Source organism: Manis pentadactyla, chromosome 7 (genome assembly GCF_030020395.1).
Source record: "Manis pentadactyla isolate mManPen7 chromosome 7, mManPen7.hap1, whole genome shotgun sequence".
In the NCBI taxonomy this organism is placed as follows: domain Eukaryota; kingdom Metazoa; phylum Chordata; class Mammalia; order Pholidota; family Manidae; genus Manis; species Manis pentadactyla.
In genome coordinates, this window is record NC_080025.1 from 79,368,948 (window position 1) to 79,386,616 (window position 17,669).

Sequence of the window (17,669 nt, forward strand, 5' to 3'; positions counted from 1 at the left end):
TCAAAATTTAATTCACATTATGACAGGCCCATGCTCAAAACTCTCCAATGACTCCCACAACCCTTGGAGTAAATTCTGGAAGAGCTATATAATCTGGTTCCTGCATCTTTTTCGGCATCTTCCACTTTCTTGCTCGTCACCAGCCTCCAGTCAAATGTATCTCCTTGCTGCTGCTTCTCCAGCATGTCCAGCACCCTCCCATCTCATCCTCTCTGCATCTGCTACTCCCTCTACCTAGAAAGCACAACTCATAGATTCCCACATGGCTCACTCTCTCACAGAGGTCTCCCCTGAGCACCCCAGAGCCCACAGCCATTCACCATCTCCTTGCCTTGCTTTAACAGATACAGCTACCTGCCTTGGTATCATGTATGTCTACTGGTTTCCATTGTCAATTTGCTATTTAAGAGTGCAATATTTACTTTTTTGTCCAGAACATGGCCGGTATCGATAAATATTTGTTAAATAAACTATTAAATCAGAAAGTAACCAGGGTTTTTCAAATACTGAGGTTCTCAGATTTGTAACACAAAGCCACTTAACCTTACCCTATATCTGTATTACAGAGACTAAGTTACTCGGTAAATTCTAAGAAAGTTAAAGTTATCTTCTTTCACCTCGTATCTCCAGACTGAAACACCCAAAATTTTCCTAAGATTGCAATGAAAGCCTTCCCCTCAAAAAAGCCTTCATTAAAGGCTGAGAATCTCATTCTATTTACTAGGAAGTGACTCACTGACAGTTACGCCACAATCAATGGGAAAGTTAATATGCACTAAATCTCCTCACATTTCACTTCAGGAATTCCTCACAGCTTACTGCAAGACTGTTTTAACTTAAACAACTGCCACATCCTGTATGTATGACACTGACATTGGTAGAGAAACGGAATTGCAAGCAGCCAGGAAATAAAGCTTTTTTGATTTGATTTCCTTTCCTTTAAAATTTTAGACTTGAGTTTTAAACACCTCTGGTGCAGATAAAGCAAGACCAGACAACAGAAACAAGGAAAGTGGAAAGGAACTTGCTTTCTCTTCCAAATACGCTCCGAGCACTTTCACATGATGGGAAGTACAGAGGGGTGGTATTTCCTGTTGGCCCAGTAAAGATAAGAATTCTAATATGGTATGCAATGTTACCTAAAAGTTGAGTTTAAGAACAGTGAAAGGAGAAAAGTGATCCAAAAACTACTGGATTAGAAAAAAAGTATATGTGAGCAATGTGAGTACAGTTTTTCCTAAGGCTGTGGGTGTGGATGATAGTTGGGGTAGCTCTTGTGCAGGTTTCAAAGTACACTGTAATGTTGGCCAAATAATCAGTCTTTGGAGCTAAAAATCTTGCAAAAGACATCAGAACTTCTAAGACAAATGCAAAGTTCTCATACAAAGCTCCATTTTCAATAGTCATCTTTATACACAGAAAGGTCCATGGTAGAGCAGACTGGGTACAAGTCAAAAAGAACTGGGTCCAAATTCTAGCACTTACTAGCTATGTGACTTTGAGCAAATTATTTAAACTGTGATTCTGCATCTCCCTTTTAATTCTAAGGACCTGTTATGATGATTAAATAAGAAAATGGGTGGAAACTGTAAGCACCAACTCTGGAACCCCATATATGTTCAGTGATTATCTGCTTCCTAAATCCTTTGATCTAACCATCTAGGAAGAAACATCAGCAGAGCTACAATCTCACAGAACTTTCTGCTTTTAAAGTTCTCCAGGTAAGAAAATTGCCCCTTCCAGGCCTCCCTGCCTCTTTGCAAACATGCTTATCTCTGGAGTTCACCAAAACTAATCTCACTGTGCCCTTTACTGTGTGTGTGCTGAACTCCACCAGCAGCCCCGGATATGCAGCTGACCGTTTCCACCTACATCTAATCTGCACGGTGTTCTGTACTTTCCCCTAGTTTGTCACCATCTCCCAGGAGCCCTTCCATGTGCCTTCTACAAGTCAAGAGGAGCAAAACCTCATCCTCAAATCCTTCTCTAAATACCCCTTCACCTTCTTGCTCTAACCTGGCTCTTTCCTGAGGGCACTGCTCTGTCTGCAGCCCCCTCTGTAGCAGTGACCGGCCTATCTCTGCACTCCTAGGCTGCACCAGGCTTACAGGCAGGGTAGGTGTACACCTCCTTCCTCAGGCCTCTTACAGATCATGCCCCAACCCTTCCTTCCTTATCCCCAATTTAAATACTCACATCATCTGATGATATCACTCAGTACTCCTCCTTGTTTCTGTCACCTAATAATCCCTACTTCACACCCTCTGACCATATTTTAGCTTCTGGCTCACTGACACTTCAACACACTAATCCTTCAAACACCTAGGCCCCCCATTACTCAAAACTCCTCTCTTCAATGACCTTTTTTCCACCCCTCCTCAGTCACTCACCCCCATGGTCAGACTCCAGTTTGCCATTACCAATAATAGCAATACCCCCTAATTCTCAATTTCATGCATGTCACTTTTGGGCTGCTATCTTCTAATCTTCCTGCTCACTACCTCTGATAGCCTAACTTCAAGAATCGTCAACCACACTGAAACCTATAATTGAATTAAGACTTCCACCTACTTATTGCCTCCTACCCCCAATGTTCTTTCTTTGCCCCTTCTCCAGATTCAATCTACAGTGGGTCATTATAATTGTTCCCTTCCATGCCCCTCACTTGCCTAGCACCTCTCCTACTCTGGATTACTCAAAGGACAAGCTTTCAACTCTGGTTATAGCCAACATTTTCTACTTCATGCCAAGAGCTAAGCAGGCAAATCTGGAAAACACACAGCTACATTAACTGGACTCACTCTGAAATTTCATGACCACAAACCCTCAGGTGGGCCCTCAAGTGGGCCCTGCCCAAAAGCCATGCAGTGTTCCCTTATCCATTCACTCTCCTACTTCCAAACGACTCTTTACTCAAACTCCCAATGCCTCAATGTGCACCCTCCCTCTCATTTACTTCCCAGAGAAAAACCAAGGGCACCAGAAGGAAACTTCCTCCAAACCCCACCGCCTCACTGACACAGACTCTCTGCCCTAGACTCTCCCTGCCGTTCTGTTTCTCAGCTGAATGTTTCTCGAACTTTTGGGTCCTAGAACCCCTTACACGTTTCTAAATTATTGAGGATTCCAAAAAGCTGTTATTTACAATGGGTTATATCTATCACATTTACTGTGCTAGAAATTAAAACTGATATATTTTTTTAAATATTTATTAGTTCATTAAAAAGTAAGCCTATTATATGGCAATATAAATAACATAACTGTATGAAAAATAACTATTTCCTAAAACAAAAAATGTACTGAGAAAATAGCAATTTTATGTTTTTGCAAACCTCGTAAATGTCTGACTTAATGGAAAACAGCTGTATTCAGTATGCTAGAATATGTTGTTTTGTTGGAAGTATATGATGGATTTCAGCTTCATACAGATTCATAGTTAGAAAACAAAGGATTATTTTAAAAGCCTTTTAAGATACATATTCCATTGAGCATTGACTCCCCTATACAGAATTTTATTGTCATTAACAACCATTTGATCAATAAATATGAGAGATGCCCTCACAAAAAAAAAAAAAAAAAAGGACAGACTTCCAATGGTAAAATAAATAAGTAACCGGGATGTAATGTATAGCATAAGGAATATAGTCAAGATATTGTAACAGCTTGGTAGGGTGATAGCTGGAACCTAGAATTATGTATATAAATGTTTTATCACTGTGTTGTACACTTGAAACTAATGTAATGTAATACTGTGCGTCAACTACCCTTCAATAAAAAATAATTATCAAAAAAAAAAAAAAGATACATATTCATCTCTAATACAATACCAAATGTCAACAAGTGAAAGAGTTTAAAGATTAGTTGCAATGTGGAATCTGAAACTATTCATCAGTTAATTCTTCCCACTCTGTTGCATCAAAATCCATGGGTCCATCTTGCACTTTAAATAGATGTTTTTACCATGCAAGATTTTGTAACACCATGTACTGGTCAATTAGAAAATACCTTTCCCTAAGTTATGCAAACCTTCCAAATGTTGGGATAGTTCTTTACACTGTATTTAAAAATCACATTCATTAGCATCACCACAATTATATCAGAAGTCTTTAAGTTCTGGGAAGCTGTCACATGATAATTTTAATTCCTTCAAATAAAAATGGCAGTCCATGAAAAAATGACTAGGTCAACTAGCAACCTGAAGCAACTGTTGAAGTGCTTTTCCTCAGAAAACCATCACACAACGGTAACCAGTAGCAATTCTTTATGCATACTTCCCATTTCGTCTCTCAGAATGTAAATGATTTGTTCTCAAAGGTGAGATATAATAGAAGTCAGTAATTTGTACTGCTTCTTCAAGAACATTCTGAAGCAAAAATTGTCATTACATCACCATCACCACTGCAGTTGTGAAAGTGTGGTGGTGAAGAGTGGCGTGACTACTCACACCCTAGGCGAGGCACGGCAGCTCTAACTGGTGTGAAGGCACCAGCAGTTTTGCTTTTAGAACCATCAGTTCAAATACACCACCACGAAAAAGGCAGATCATGTCCTAGTGTTATTATGTAAACAGTCTTGACATCATGAACTCCTTGAAAAGGTCTCAGAGACTCCCAGGGGCCCTGACTATACTTTGACAACAGCTGTTCTACATGAATTCTCCATGTTCTCACAAAGGCCACCTCCTGCTCAAATAATGCACCAGAATTTCTTCCTTTTCTCTCCTACGTTGTCAGTTTCCACTCTCTACAGTCATTCCCATTGCATACATTACACTGTTTTCTATCCACTTTAAAAAGGTCCTCTTTTCCCATCTCTTCCCCCTCCAGCTCGGACCCCATTTCTCACCTCTCCTTGACAGCAAAACTCTCCAAAAGAGGGCCTGTATTATGTAGGAGAAGGAGCGGCAGGAGGAGGAGGGCTATCCGTACATATGAATGAGAAGTGAAATCAGCACCTAGTCATTAATCAACCCTTCTGGAATTAAAAAGAAAAATAAACCCAGGCACCTGACATTACTAGAGGTTTTCCAATATACCAGCAGCATAATACAAACCTTTTTAAGAATTCTTTTTAATTTACTCATTGCAGACAGTGTCTAGCCACCACATTGCACGCACCCTCTTATGATTTCAGACATCAAATATTAACACAAAGTGAGTAATGCAAAAAAGAAAGGGGGTTAATCAGACACCTTGAGAGAAAGAAAAAAATAACACTGATTCAATGGGAGCTGCTAATGAGGCTTTTTGTTTTGGTAGATTAATTTGGGAGTCTGATGACTAAAAAGAAAATTTAAGCTTTCAGGTGACTGCTGTTGATTATTATTGAGTTTTTTTTTTTAATTAAAGAGATGCCTTTGCTTAATTCTATAGTTTATGAATTTCAGGTATTTATTTGAAATCTGTGTCCACCCTAGTAGTGTAGAAAACTTTCCTCATTAGCAAACAGAAAGATATCCTCTTATTGATTCCAGATTATATTTGACAGATGATGAGCATTTCAGACTGTGAACTGCTGATGTTTAAATACATTACCCTAATACTCTTTAAGCATTGCCAATTGTAAACCTCATTAAGTCCCAGCATGTGGCTAAGGCCTGGATTTCATCGCGACAACCTCACAAAGTGAAAACAGGTATATAAAAATGATTGTATCATCAACAATATTATTATATCCTCCTTCATCCTGTGAAGCATTTAAAGGCCATATTTTTTTTTTCTCAGAAGGATAAATAACAAACATGGGAAAGGCAGAGGACACACTTTATTTCTATAGCCAAACATTTTAAATCTCTGGATTTCTTTTTTACCTTTCTCTGACACCCTTGTTACCCATGCCTCAAAACTGGTGAAAGTACATACCTATCAATATAAATGTATTTAGGCTAAATGATCCAGTCAAAAGACACAGGGTGACTACAAGGGACTCACTTCTGACCTAAAGACAAATACAGACTAAAAATGAAGGGATGGAAAAAGATGTCCTATACAACTGAAAGCGAAAAAAACTGGGGTAGCAATATGTATATCAGGCAAAACAGACTTTAAAACAAAAACTGTAACAAGAGACAAAGAAGCACATTACACAATGACAAAAGGATCAATCAACAGGAGAGCTTAACAATTGTAAACATCTATACATTCAACACAGCAGCACCTAAATAAGTAAAGCAAATGTTAACACATAAGAGAGAAATGATAGTAATATAATAATAGTAGGAGACTTTTACACCCCACTTATATCAATGCACAGATCATTTGGACAGAAAATCACTAAGAAAAGAGTGGCTTTGAAAAAAACAAAGTAGACCAGATGAACATATAGATAAATACAGACCATTCAGTTGAAGAAGAGCTGACTTCTCATTCTTTTCAAAGGCACATGGAACATTCCCTAAGAGAGATTATATCTTAGGACACAAAACAAGTCTCAATAAATTTAAGAAGACTGAAATTATATCAAGCACCTCTTCCAACCACAACATTATGAAACTAGAAATCTATCACAAGAAAAAAACTGGCAAAAAACACAACCAAGTGGAAACTAAATAAGCAATCACTGAAGAAATCAAAGAGGAAACTGAAAAATACCTGGAAAGAAATGAAAACAGAAACACAATGGCTTAAAATCTTTGGGACACAGCAAAGGCAATCCTAAAAGGGAAATGTATAACAATAGAGGACTACCTTGAGAAACAAGAAATATATCAAACAATCTAACCCCTACCTAAAGGAACAAGAAAAAGGACAAAGCCCAAAATTACTAGAAAGAAGGAAATAATAAATATTAGCATGAAAATAAATTGAGACAAAAAAAAAAAACCCACAAAAGATCAATGAAACTAAGATAAACAAAATAAATAAACTGTTAGCCAGACTCATCAAGAGAGGACTCAAAATCAGGCATGAAAAAGAAATGACAACCAACACCACAGAAATACAAAGGATTTTAAGAGACTACAACAAAAAAATTATATGCCAAGAAAACTAGACAACAGAGGAAATATGGGTAAATTCCTAGAAACATACAATCTTCTAAAACTGACAGGAAGAAGTAGAAAATCTGAACAGACTTATCACTAGTAATGAAATTGAATCAGTAATCAAAAACTGCCAACAAAAGTTTATGCCCAAATGGCTTCACAAGTGAATTCTACCAAACACTTAATGAAGAGTTAATACATATTCTGAAACTATTACAAACAATTGAAGAGGAAGGCTGGCTTCCAAATTCATTCTACATAGCCAGCAACACTCTGACACCAAAACTAGACAAAGACACTACAAAAAAAGAAAATTATAGACCAATATCCTTGATGAACAGAGATGCAACAATCCTCAACAAAATAATAGCAAACCCAATTCACCAACACTAAAAAATTCATATACCATGCTCCAGTGAGATTTAGTCCAGGGATGCAAGGATGGTTTAATATCCACAAATCAATCAATGTGATACACCACATTAACAAAAAGGATACAACTCATAAGATCACCTCAATAGATGCAGAAAAAGTGTTTGATAAAATTCAATATCCACTCATGTTAAAAATTCTCAACAGAGTGGGCATAGAGGGAACATATTTCAACATAATAAAGCCATACATGACAAACCCACAGCTAACATTATATTCAATAGTGAAGAGTTGAACACTCTTCCTCTAAGATCAGGGACAAGCTAAGGATGCCCAACTCTGGCCACTTTTATTCAACATAGTACTGGAATTCCTAGCCAAAGCAATCAAACAAACAAAAGAAATAAACGACATCCAAATTGGTAAGGAAGAAATAAAATCGTAACTATTTGCAGATGACCTAATACTATATATAAAAACCCTAAACCCTCCACCAAATACTATTAGAACCAACTAATGAATTCAGTAAAGCTGTTAACAAAATTAACATAAGCAATCTGTTATACTTCCATGCAGTAATAACAAACTAGCAGAAGGAGAATTTAAGAAAACAACCTCATTTACAATTGCATCAAAAACAAAATAACAGAATAAGTATACTCAAGGAGGTGAAAGACCTATACTCTGAAAACTATAAGGCACTGATGAAAGAAAATGAAGAAGACACAGTAATTGGAAAGATACTTCATGCTCACAGATTCAAAGAATTAATATTGTTAAAATGTCCATATACCCAAAGAAATTTACTCATTCAGTGCAATCCTTATCAAAATACCAATAGTATTCTTCACAGAACTAGAAAAAAATAATCCTAAAATTTGTATGGAACCACAAAAAAACAGAATAGTCAAAGCAATCTTGAGAAAGAAAAACAAAGCTGGAGATATTAAAATCCCTGGTTTAAAACTATACAACAAAGTTATAATAATCAAAACAGTATGGTACTAGAATAAAAACAGACACATAGATCAATGGAACAGAACAGAGAGCCCAGAAATAAACCCAGCCTTATATGGTTAATTAACCTATGTCAAAGATAGCAAGAATATACTCTGGGGTAAAGCAGTCTTTTCAATAAATAGTGCTGGGAAAACTAGACAGCTACTGGCAAAAGAGAGAAACTGGACTTTCTTGAATTAGACACAAAAATTAAACTCAAAATGAATAAAAGACCTAAATGTAAGACTTGAAACCAAATACTCCTAAAAGAAAATACACACAGTAAACTCTTAGACATTAGCCTTAGCAATACTCATCTGGATGTTTCCCCATGCAAGAAAAACAAAAGCAGAAATAAGTGGGATTACATCAACTAAAAAGCTTTTGCACAGTGAGGGAAACCATCAACAAAATAAAAAGGCAACCCACTAAGTGGGATTATTATATCCAAGGAGTTAATATTCAAAAAATATAAAGAACTCACACACTATCAAAAAACCCCAAATGATCCAATTAAAAAATGAGCACAGGATCTAACAGATACTTTTTCCAAAGATAGACAGATGGCCAACAGATACATAAAAAGATGCTCCACATCACTTTTCATCAGGGAAATGCAAATCAAAACCACAAAAACAGTCAGAATGGTTAGCATCAAAATCATAGGAAATAACAAGTGTTGCCTAGCCTGTAGAGAAAAGGGATCCCTTGTGCACTTGGTGGGAATGTAAACTGGTACAGCCACTATGGAAAAAATGTCATATGCATGAAGATATTCATTCCAATACTACATATTACAGAAAACTAGAAACCAAGTACCTCTGTAAGGACCTGATTTCATAAAGCATGCTGTATCAATCCAATATAAAATGAGGAAGCTATTTAAAACTGTTAATACCAACAGCTCATTAAATATTAGAATTGACTGACACAGTCTAAAACATTATGAAAGAGTTATAATTAAAATGAATTCAAATTATGAAAAATATTGATGCAAGTTAACAAATCACAGAAGATACTATTTTTTCTTTTATTTTGGCATCATTAATATACAATTACATGAGCAACATTGTGGTTACTAGATTCCCCCCATTATCAAGTCCCAACCACATACCCCATTACAGTCACTGTCCATCAGCATAGTAAGATGCTATAGGGTCACTACTTATCTTCTAGAAGATACTATTTAATTAAAATTGTCCGTGTCAAGATGAGGAGATTATGGCTCGTTATTTTCCCTTTTGAAACTGAGGTTTTCACAACTGAAAAAAGAATAGTCAGAGGGCAACAGATTGAGACCATCTAAGATTTTCTCTGCCACAGTAAAGGACTGAGATTTAAGATAATACATAATCTAAAAGAGAATGCAGAGGATTACAAGATTATGAAAGAAAAGGCAGCTGAGAACATTGGGAAGGCCAAGGCCTTAGAAGCCAGATGGGCCTGGGCACCCTTTGGCAGTCTTCGTTATGTCACCTGCAAAACCAGAAAACAAAGCCAGCATCTCGGTCTGTAACAGGTTTTTGAAAAAACACTTACATTATATATGTAAAGTATATGTTATGTTGCTGCACCTACTGAACTTAAAGCTATTATTTTTGGAAAGTATATACAAAAAGAAATAGGAAAAGCATGTGTGCTAAGGTGAGGACTGAAAAGCAAAGTACCTTAGAAGGCATTACAATTATATAAATGAATGCCCATAAATGTATTAATTAGGAGCAAAATGTTCACTGAGTTACAAAATAAAAGACAAAAACTCCTGTAATGTTAAATTTAATAGGCAATGTCATTATGAACTTCTGATTTTTTTACAGTATTATTTCCCAGCTTTTTTACAGTATTGTTTCCACGGAGAAGTCAGACAAGAAGTAACAACAAGCCAGTGCCCAGCTCTTTGTTTCTAAGCATCATTACCAACTTAAAGCAACCAGGGCTTCTCAGAGAAAACAGTGATGCCCAGGTCAGAGGCAGGAAAAATCCGAGGTGAGCCAGGGACACCCCCCAGCTTGAAGGGGCTCTCAAAACCACACTGGGGCACTTTGAGCATCTGAGAGAGTAACAGCAACGGATTATAACACACTAAGTTTAAAATAAAGCAAGCCATGAATTTGTACTGATACAAAACATTGAAAAAGAAAGAAAAGGGGGGCAGATGTAAGAAAGCTTTTCTTTACCAAGAATGCTGAACAATGTATATGGGAGAAATGATAAAATTGGAAAATTACCACTCTTGAGACACCAGTGCAATAACTGATTCAGGTAAGGATCACCTTGGATGCTGAAACTATTCTGGGAAAGGTTGCTGGGAAACAGGATACCCACGGGTTCTCAAAGTACCTTTTTTACTTTCTTGTAAAAAGTACTAATTACAGAATAAGAATGGTCCTTACACAATGGAAATAACTTGGTGGACACCACCTCAACCAAGCAATCAAAACTCAGAATCATCAATGCTGGGACAACATGCCACCTTAGGAAATACAACAGGTGGTACAGAATCTCTCCTAACCTGCACCCAAAAGTTTAGTGTGAATCCAGGCATGACAAAATAACCAGGCAAGTCCAGAAAGGGGACCCTCAACAAAATAACTGGCTTGGATTTTAAAAGTCAATGTCATAAATAAAAAACAATAAAAGGCAAGAGTCTATTCCAGATTAAAAGAGATATAATAACTGCATTATAAAACAAGAACTTTGGATCCAGGATTTAAAAAAGCAGTGGGCCATTTGAGGTGGGGGGCAGTGGAAATCTCCAGTATATTTGGCAAAGGACTGTATATTGGGTGATTTTTGACATGATTGTTAATCCTTCTAAGTATGATAGTGGCATGGTGGTTATGTAGGAGAATGCTCTTACTATCAGAAGATCAATGCTGAAGTATCATGATGTCTGCAATTTATAGTTGAATGGTCCAGCCAAAAAGGGAAATTATGTGTGTACATATGTGTGTAGAAAGCATGTGTAGAAAGACAGAGGATAAAGATGGCAAAAATGTTAATCGTCAATCTAGATGAAGGGTACACACTGGGCACTCACTATATTCATCTTTCTATTTTCCTGTAGTTTAAAATTTTTTTTAACTATCAAGTATGAAAAAACTGACCTTATACCTCGAATCAAATCATTCTCATTGTATGTGAGCTTGGTCACACATCCCCTGAATCATAAGCATAGGGGATGCGGAAGTAACAAATTTTCCTCAAAAAAATGTTTGCTAGAATGAGTCTATGTTCCATCCAGCTTTTGCTTCCATGGACGAGTGTGAAGTATTCCTCAATCTTCCTGGCACTCCCCCAGAAAGGCCCAGGAAAGGAATGAAGGTCTGCTTGTGTGTTACATTTTCTGACCAAGCAAAGCATGCCGCCCTCCATGGGGCAGAGAAGGGAGACCAAAGTAACCCATAGCTGTTGCCAGAGCAAAGCCAGAAGGTGCAGTCCAGCCACTCTTGGGGCGCTGCACAGTGGCTCACTGCCAGTTTCCTCCCCATCCCTCCCAGTCGCAAGAGGTCATTTCCATGCAAGATGGGACAACAGATGCATAAATAAGAAAAGGGAAGTACTGGTAAAAACTGAGAGCCCTTCACAGTACATCAAGATTTTACTTTGGTTGGATCTCAAACCAATCCATGTGAGAAAATCAGACACGTGACAATGGAGATAGCTCAGCACTAGAGACCATCCCCCCAGAATGGTAAGTAACTGAAATCTATCAAAGAGGGTACTGGCAAGCAGGAAGGGCAGAAGGCTGGTTCTCACAAATTAAACTTGGTTATTAAGGTACATGGGTGTTCATATTAGCAAGAGTTCAGAGTCCCCGATTCTGCATTTGATGATTAAAGCCAATCACAACCTAACAAAGCTTAGGAAAAGATTCATTTTTAAAATGTGAACAGAGAAGACTGACAAGGGAAAAAGAATCCAAAGGCATTTTGCGAAGTGTCCTATTAAGTTTAGATGGTTTAGTTTATTCTAGCTTAGGTAGAATGCTTTTCTTGGAGATTTGGAAGGATCACCATAGTATTCTGCCTGTGAGATTCATACCATTTAATCATGTGATATTTCAAAAGAGGGAAAGATCATAGAAAAGTTATGTTCATAGAGCTATGTTTTTAAATTTACTCAACTTTTTACAGATGCTCTGAAAAATACCCATATACATATACATGGACACTCTAGTGTATATTCATACCACTCACCCACTACAGTAATTCTGGGAAACCATAAATAGTTCTTTAAACTATGTCGAAAAATATACATACAGAATCCTCAACTGTAGTAAGAATACTGAGGGAAATATTAAGGGTATCACTTATAAAATAATATGTTAATTGTAATAGGTCGAGAAAATGCCCTGAAGAGATGGGAAGGTACACAGTGACTTCCTAATCATTAAAGCAACAGCAAACCCGTTTCAAACAAACAAACAAAAAAATGAAATGAGAAAATTAAAAATAAACATACCCATCTTTGGTCTGATCCACCACACCACTTAAAAGTTCCACAGTCTTTGGATTAGGCTGGCTTTCCCCAAAAATGTTCAAATATCGAGTGACAAAGTCATTGGGAGACATGAAAAATTCACCATTTTTTTCAATGCTTGCATACTGTTTAGAGAAAAAGAGAAAAGGTATTTTATTCTCAAAGGTATATAATCATGAGATCAATATGTGAAAAAGCTGAAAATATTCAAAGGATAAAACATCAGATATGATGATATACTCTTCATAAGGACAGTTATTCCCCATCACCTGAAGAAAAAAACAGAAACATACTAAGTTTGCCAAGTTTTATATTTATACCACTGGTTCTCAGCTGGGAGCAGGTGAACCTGACTGTTCAGCTTATGAACACCAATGTCCCCAAATAACCAAGCACAGTCTAGAACTAGCTCTCTCTCTGTGTTACCTGCCTTTCTGGGGTGGAGTTCTCAAGCGCTGCATTTCCTTCATTTGTGTTTCCTCTGTCGGAAACATGAGACATACTGTGTCTGATGACAACGTTGACTGTCACAACTTGGAGAGTGAGAGATGCTACTGGCATCTCACTGGCAGAGGCCAGGAATGCTGCTAAACATTCACAACGCACACGGTGACCTCCCTATGGCAGAGTGATCCAGTCCAAATAGCGCTGAGCTGGAGAAACCCTGCTTTTCAGAAATTTGGAGAGACAATGCATTTTTTTAGTAGCATATGAAAGCATGGATGAAAACAACCTAATTCTTTTACCCCCATTCCTGCTTCAAGGGTATCAAAGATGCAAGAAATGATGATAAACAAGTTAAGCTGAAGAGCAAACTATTAACTGCTCAGCTACTTGTGGGGTTTTATGAAGCAAGTATGAAATGCTGCTCTAGTTAGTGTCCTCTCCGCCCTAGAGCAGAAACGGTCAGTAAGCATTAGGTGGCATGCAATGGTTTTTCACAGCATCCTCCCAGGTCTTGCCTTTAGCATGATACATTTCAGATCATGTAAGTGGGAACGTGCTCATTTCTGTTCTGTGGAGCCCCTGGGGCTGTGGAAATGCTGAGAAACAGGATATGCATTATATGGTATCCAATGGAGCAGGAGATCCTGGGTCTAGAATAGTGATTTTGGGTGGGGAGGGGAGGACTGTGAGCTACATGAAGAATAGGGCTGGATGGGTGACAGGGACCACACTGGTGGCCACAGTGATGGGGGACACACCGTGGAGTGAGGTTAATGATAGGTCTCTCGTTCCTCTGTAACCCAGAGTTAAGCCCAACTAAAACCTATTTTAAAAACCACTTGTTATTTCTACATTTTAATTCCATTGCAGTTTGATAAACTCTTGTTTAGATCCTCAGTAATAAGCTTTGGAGTTCCTTGGGCCTGGGCTGCCCCAAGCTCTGCTTCTGCCTCTTACACCTGTATGACCTCAGGTTACCAAATGCTTTCTAGGTCTCTGGCTCCTCACCTGTAAAATGGGAACACTACCTGCTTCATAAGCCTGGTGCTAGAAATCAATGAATAATCTTGTCATATACTTAGCCCAATGCACCACATACAACAAACACTTTCTGTATAAATGTTCTGTATTAATTGGTTTTTACTTAACATTTTTAGCACAGTGCAAAATAAAAGCTCAAAAGATGGCCCAATAATTCTACTATTCTCCAGTCAGCACTGAATCCAGCTTTTTAGAAACATAGGAGAAATATATTTTGATATTCCTAGCTGAGGCAAAACAAGACTGAAATATAAAGGAAATGTCACTGCTAATTACAGCAATCCTATGATTTAGAATTATACCTGTGTTTGCTTATAGTAATAATTTATTTTGAAACACAGTTTAAATCTTCTTCCACCAGTAGACACTCAAATTATTTCCAATTCTGGGGATTTTTAAATAAAGCTAGGTAACCAGCTTTGTATATAACATTTGCCCAAATTCCTGACAATTTTCAAAGGTTAGACTCCCAGCAGAGAAATTGCTGAGTCAAAGGAGAAGAACTTTAAGGCTCTCGATACTTATTATCGCACTGCTCTCTGGAAAAGATTGTACCAATTTACGCTCCCACCAACAGTGTGTGCACATGCCCTTTTCCCTCTTTGTCTATCATATTTATTGCAAATATTTTTCCAGTTTGATATTTTTATATAATTGAGTCTGTAGACTTTTTTCCTTGCAATTTCCTCCATTACTCCTAAGTTCAGAAACCAGTTTATCTCAGGAGTAAATATTTACCCACATTTTTTCTTAGCTTTTTCTTTAAGCAGGTTTTCTTTTCACCTCTAAGTTTCCATACATTGCTACTTTATCTTTGTATGTGGTTTGAGGTAAGGATCCTCCAACTTTGGTTTCTTCCACTTAATCTCCTGTTGGCTCCTGACCACAAATCAAATCATTCTCCCTTCTCCACTGTTTAGAGTGCCATGTTTACCACATACTAAATTATCACACCGGCACCATGGAAAGGGTTGGTTGGCAAACAAGCCCACCTCCAGTACCAGTTCTGATCAGCTGGCAATGGCTTCCCAGGGTCAAGATGTATTCCAAGGTTGCCTCCAAACTCCATGGGAGAATGCCAGGATGGGCTCACAATTCTTGTCATTACAGAAGCAGGAAATGTTTCAAGGACTCTCTTTGTCAATTGACATGTCTACTCTTGCAAGATTACGTACATTGTCACAGTTATAACTAGAGGGATAGCTCTGTCAGAACAGGCCTTTTTCTGCCTGTCTCTCTGCTGTATTCTCAAGTTCCCAGACTGCTGCCTGGCAGACAGTGAAACATTCTCAGTAAGTATTTGTCAAATGAAGGAAAGGTTAAAATTATTGTTTTACTTCCCTTCTGAAAGTTTTCTTGGCTATGATCACTCTGTGATTGTCCCCAAATGACCTTAGAATCACTGTCTAGCTGCTGACCCCTAAAACAACTCCATTGAAAATGCAAAATAAAACTACAATGCAATACCACTACTCATACACACGAGAATTAAAATGTAATACAAGTGTTGGCAAAAATGTGGAGCAAATGCAATTCTCACACACTGCTGTCATGAGAATAACTGGTGAACCACTGTAGAAAACTGCTTGGCAATATCTACTATAACCAAACATACACATAACCCATATAACCACAGATCCAGCAACTTCAATCTCTAACTCTAATCTCTAATGTGTACACACACACACACACACACTAAAATGCTTTTGCATTTTAATGTCCACAGCAGCATTATTTTGAGTGGCAAAAAAAAAGGGAAAATAACTCAAACATCACCAGTGGGATGTATAAATCAACTATAGTATAATCACACAATGGAATACAATACAGCAGTTAGCATAAACTAATACCAACTACGTACAACACTGTGGATGAATCTTACAAGCAGAGAAACATATGAATTTATACATAAGAATACTTATTATATGACTCCATTTATATGAAGTTGAAAGCCAGGCAAATCTAATATATAGTTATTAAAGTCAGACAACCGCGTCCTCTTGGAAGAGATGGGTATGACCAAAAGGGACACCAAAAGGCTGCTGAGATGCTGGTTACCCAGGTGTGCTTACTCTGAAAACATTCATGGAGCTATACATTTATGATTTGTGCATTTCATTTATCCCTCAATAAAAGGTTTACCATTAAAAATCATTGAGGCATCTTATCTGCCTATTTTTTAGAGGTGATAAATTGTCTCTAAAATTTAAGAACATGTTCATCTGTTCTTGATGATCTATTTGGGGGTACAAACAGAAAACACCCCTGTTTTCTTCAGTTTGCAAAACCAGCTCCTCACTAAGGCTGGAGTGGTATGCCTTAGGATTACAGTAAATCCATCAAAGGCTGCTCCTTAGACTGGTGCCAGAGGCAGACCATAATAAGAAGATGCTGACAAAGGCAGCCCGGCAGCCCTTCCAGCAGTGAAAAATGGTCCCTGTTGGGGGAGTGGCCTCTACCCTAACAGCTACCACATCTTTAAAATGGCATTTAATCTTTCTCTGTGAACAGATTTTACAAGTGTCTTGGAGCCTCTCTCTCCCTTACAATTTTTGCAAGTTTTAATATGATTAGACATATACTTAAGAAACAGGAAGGCTTTTAGGATTCCTTGCACAACCCAGTATTAACATGAACTGTGATGGTTAATTTTATGTGTCAACTTGACTGGCCAAGGGGTACCCAGATTAAACATGATTTCTGGGGGTGTCTGTCCAGGTGTTTCTGGATGAGACTGGCATTTGAATTGGTGGACTCAGTAAAAAAGACTGCCCTTCCAAAGTGGGGAGGCATCCTCCTATGTATTGAAGATCTGAATAACACAAAAAGTGGAAGGAAGGAGGAAGAATTCACATCATTTTTTTCCTGCCCCATTGCTTGAACCAAGAGGTATCTCCTCTGGCCCTTGGACTGAGATTTACATCACCAGCTCTCCTGGTTCTCAGGCCTTCAAACTTAAGACAGTTACGGCACCAGGTGTCCTGTCTCCAGCTTGCAGACAGTAATCAAAGGACTTCCTGGCCTCAGTAATGGATGGCGTGAGCCAATTCCTCATAATAAATCTCATTAGATAGACAGATACAGAGTTAGAGATATCTCCCACTGCTATGCTTCTCTAGAGCACCCTAACTGATAAACTGTCACCACTAAGAACCACCACCACACCCAGGGAATAAAGTAGCAAAGGGAAAGTGATCTGTCACTACACTGTATGCTCAGAGGGCAGGAATCCTATTTGGCCTGCTCAGCACTACTGGTTTAATAAATATCTATAAACTGTGAACAAGCCATGTCAGAACCATAATCACGCAGTTTCCCCATTTCTGCCACATATATTCACATCTGG

The 17,669-nt window shown here is 38.0% G+C and overlaps 1 protein-coding gene across 6 annotated transcripts in view; it reads right to left on the reverse strand.

Annotated features, from left to right (window-relative positions):
• The window catches only part of SLC25A13 (solute carrier family 25 member 13), a 187,147-nt gene that overhangs the window by 132,874 nt on the left and 36,604 nt on the right, over positions 1-17,669 (reverse strand). For 3 of the 6 annotated variants that reach the window (XM_036894452.2, XM_036894453.2, XM_036894454.2), the window contains exon 3: positions 12,818-12,960. The exons of 2 other annotated variants lie outside the window; for them this stretch is intronic. In XM_036894452.2, the coding sequence (XP_036750347.1) occupies positions 12,818-12,960 (143 nt within the window). Of the gene's footprint in view, positions 1-12,817; positions 12,963-17,669 lie in introns of those variants that run through there. One more of the 6 variants, XM_057504540.1, reaches the window with a different exon arrangement.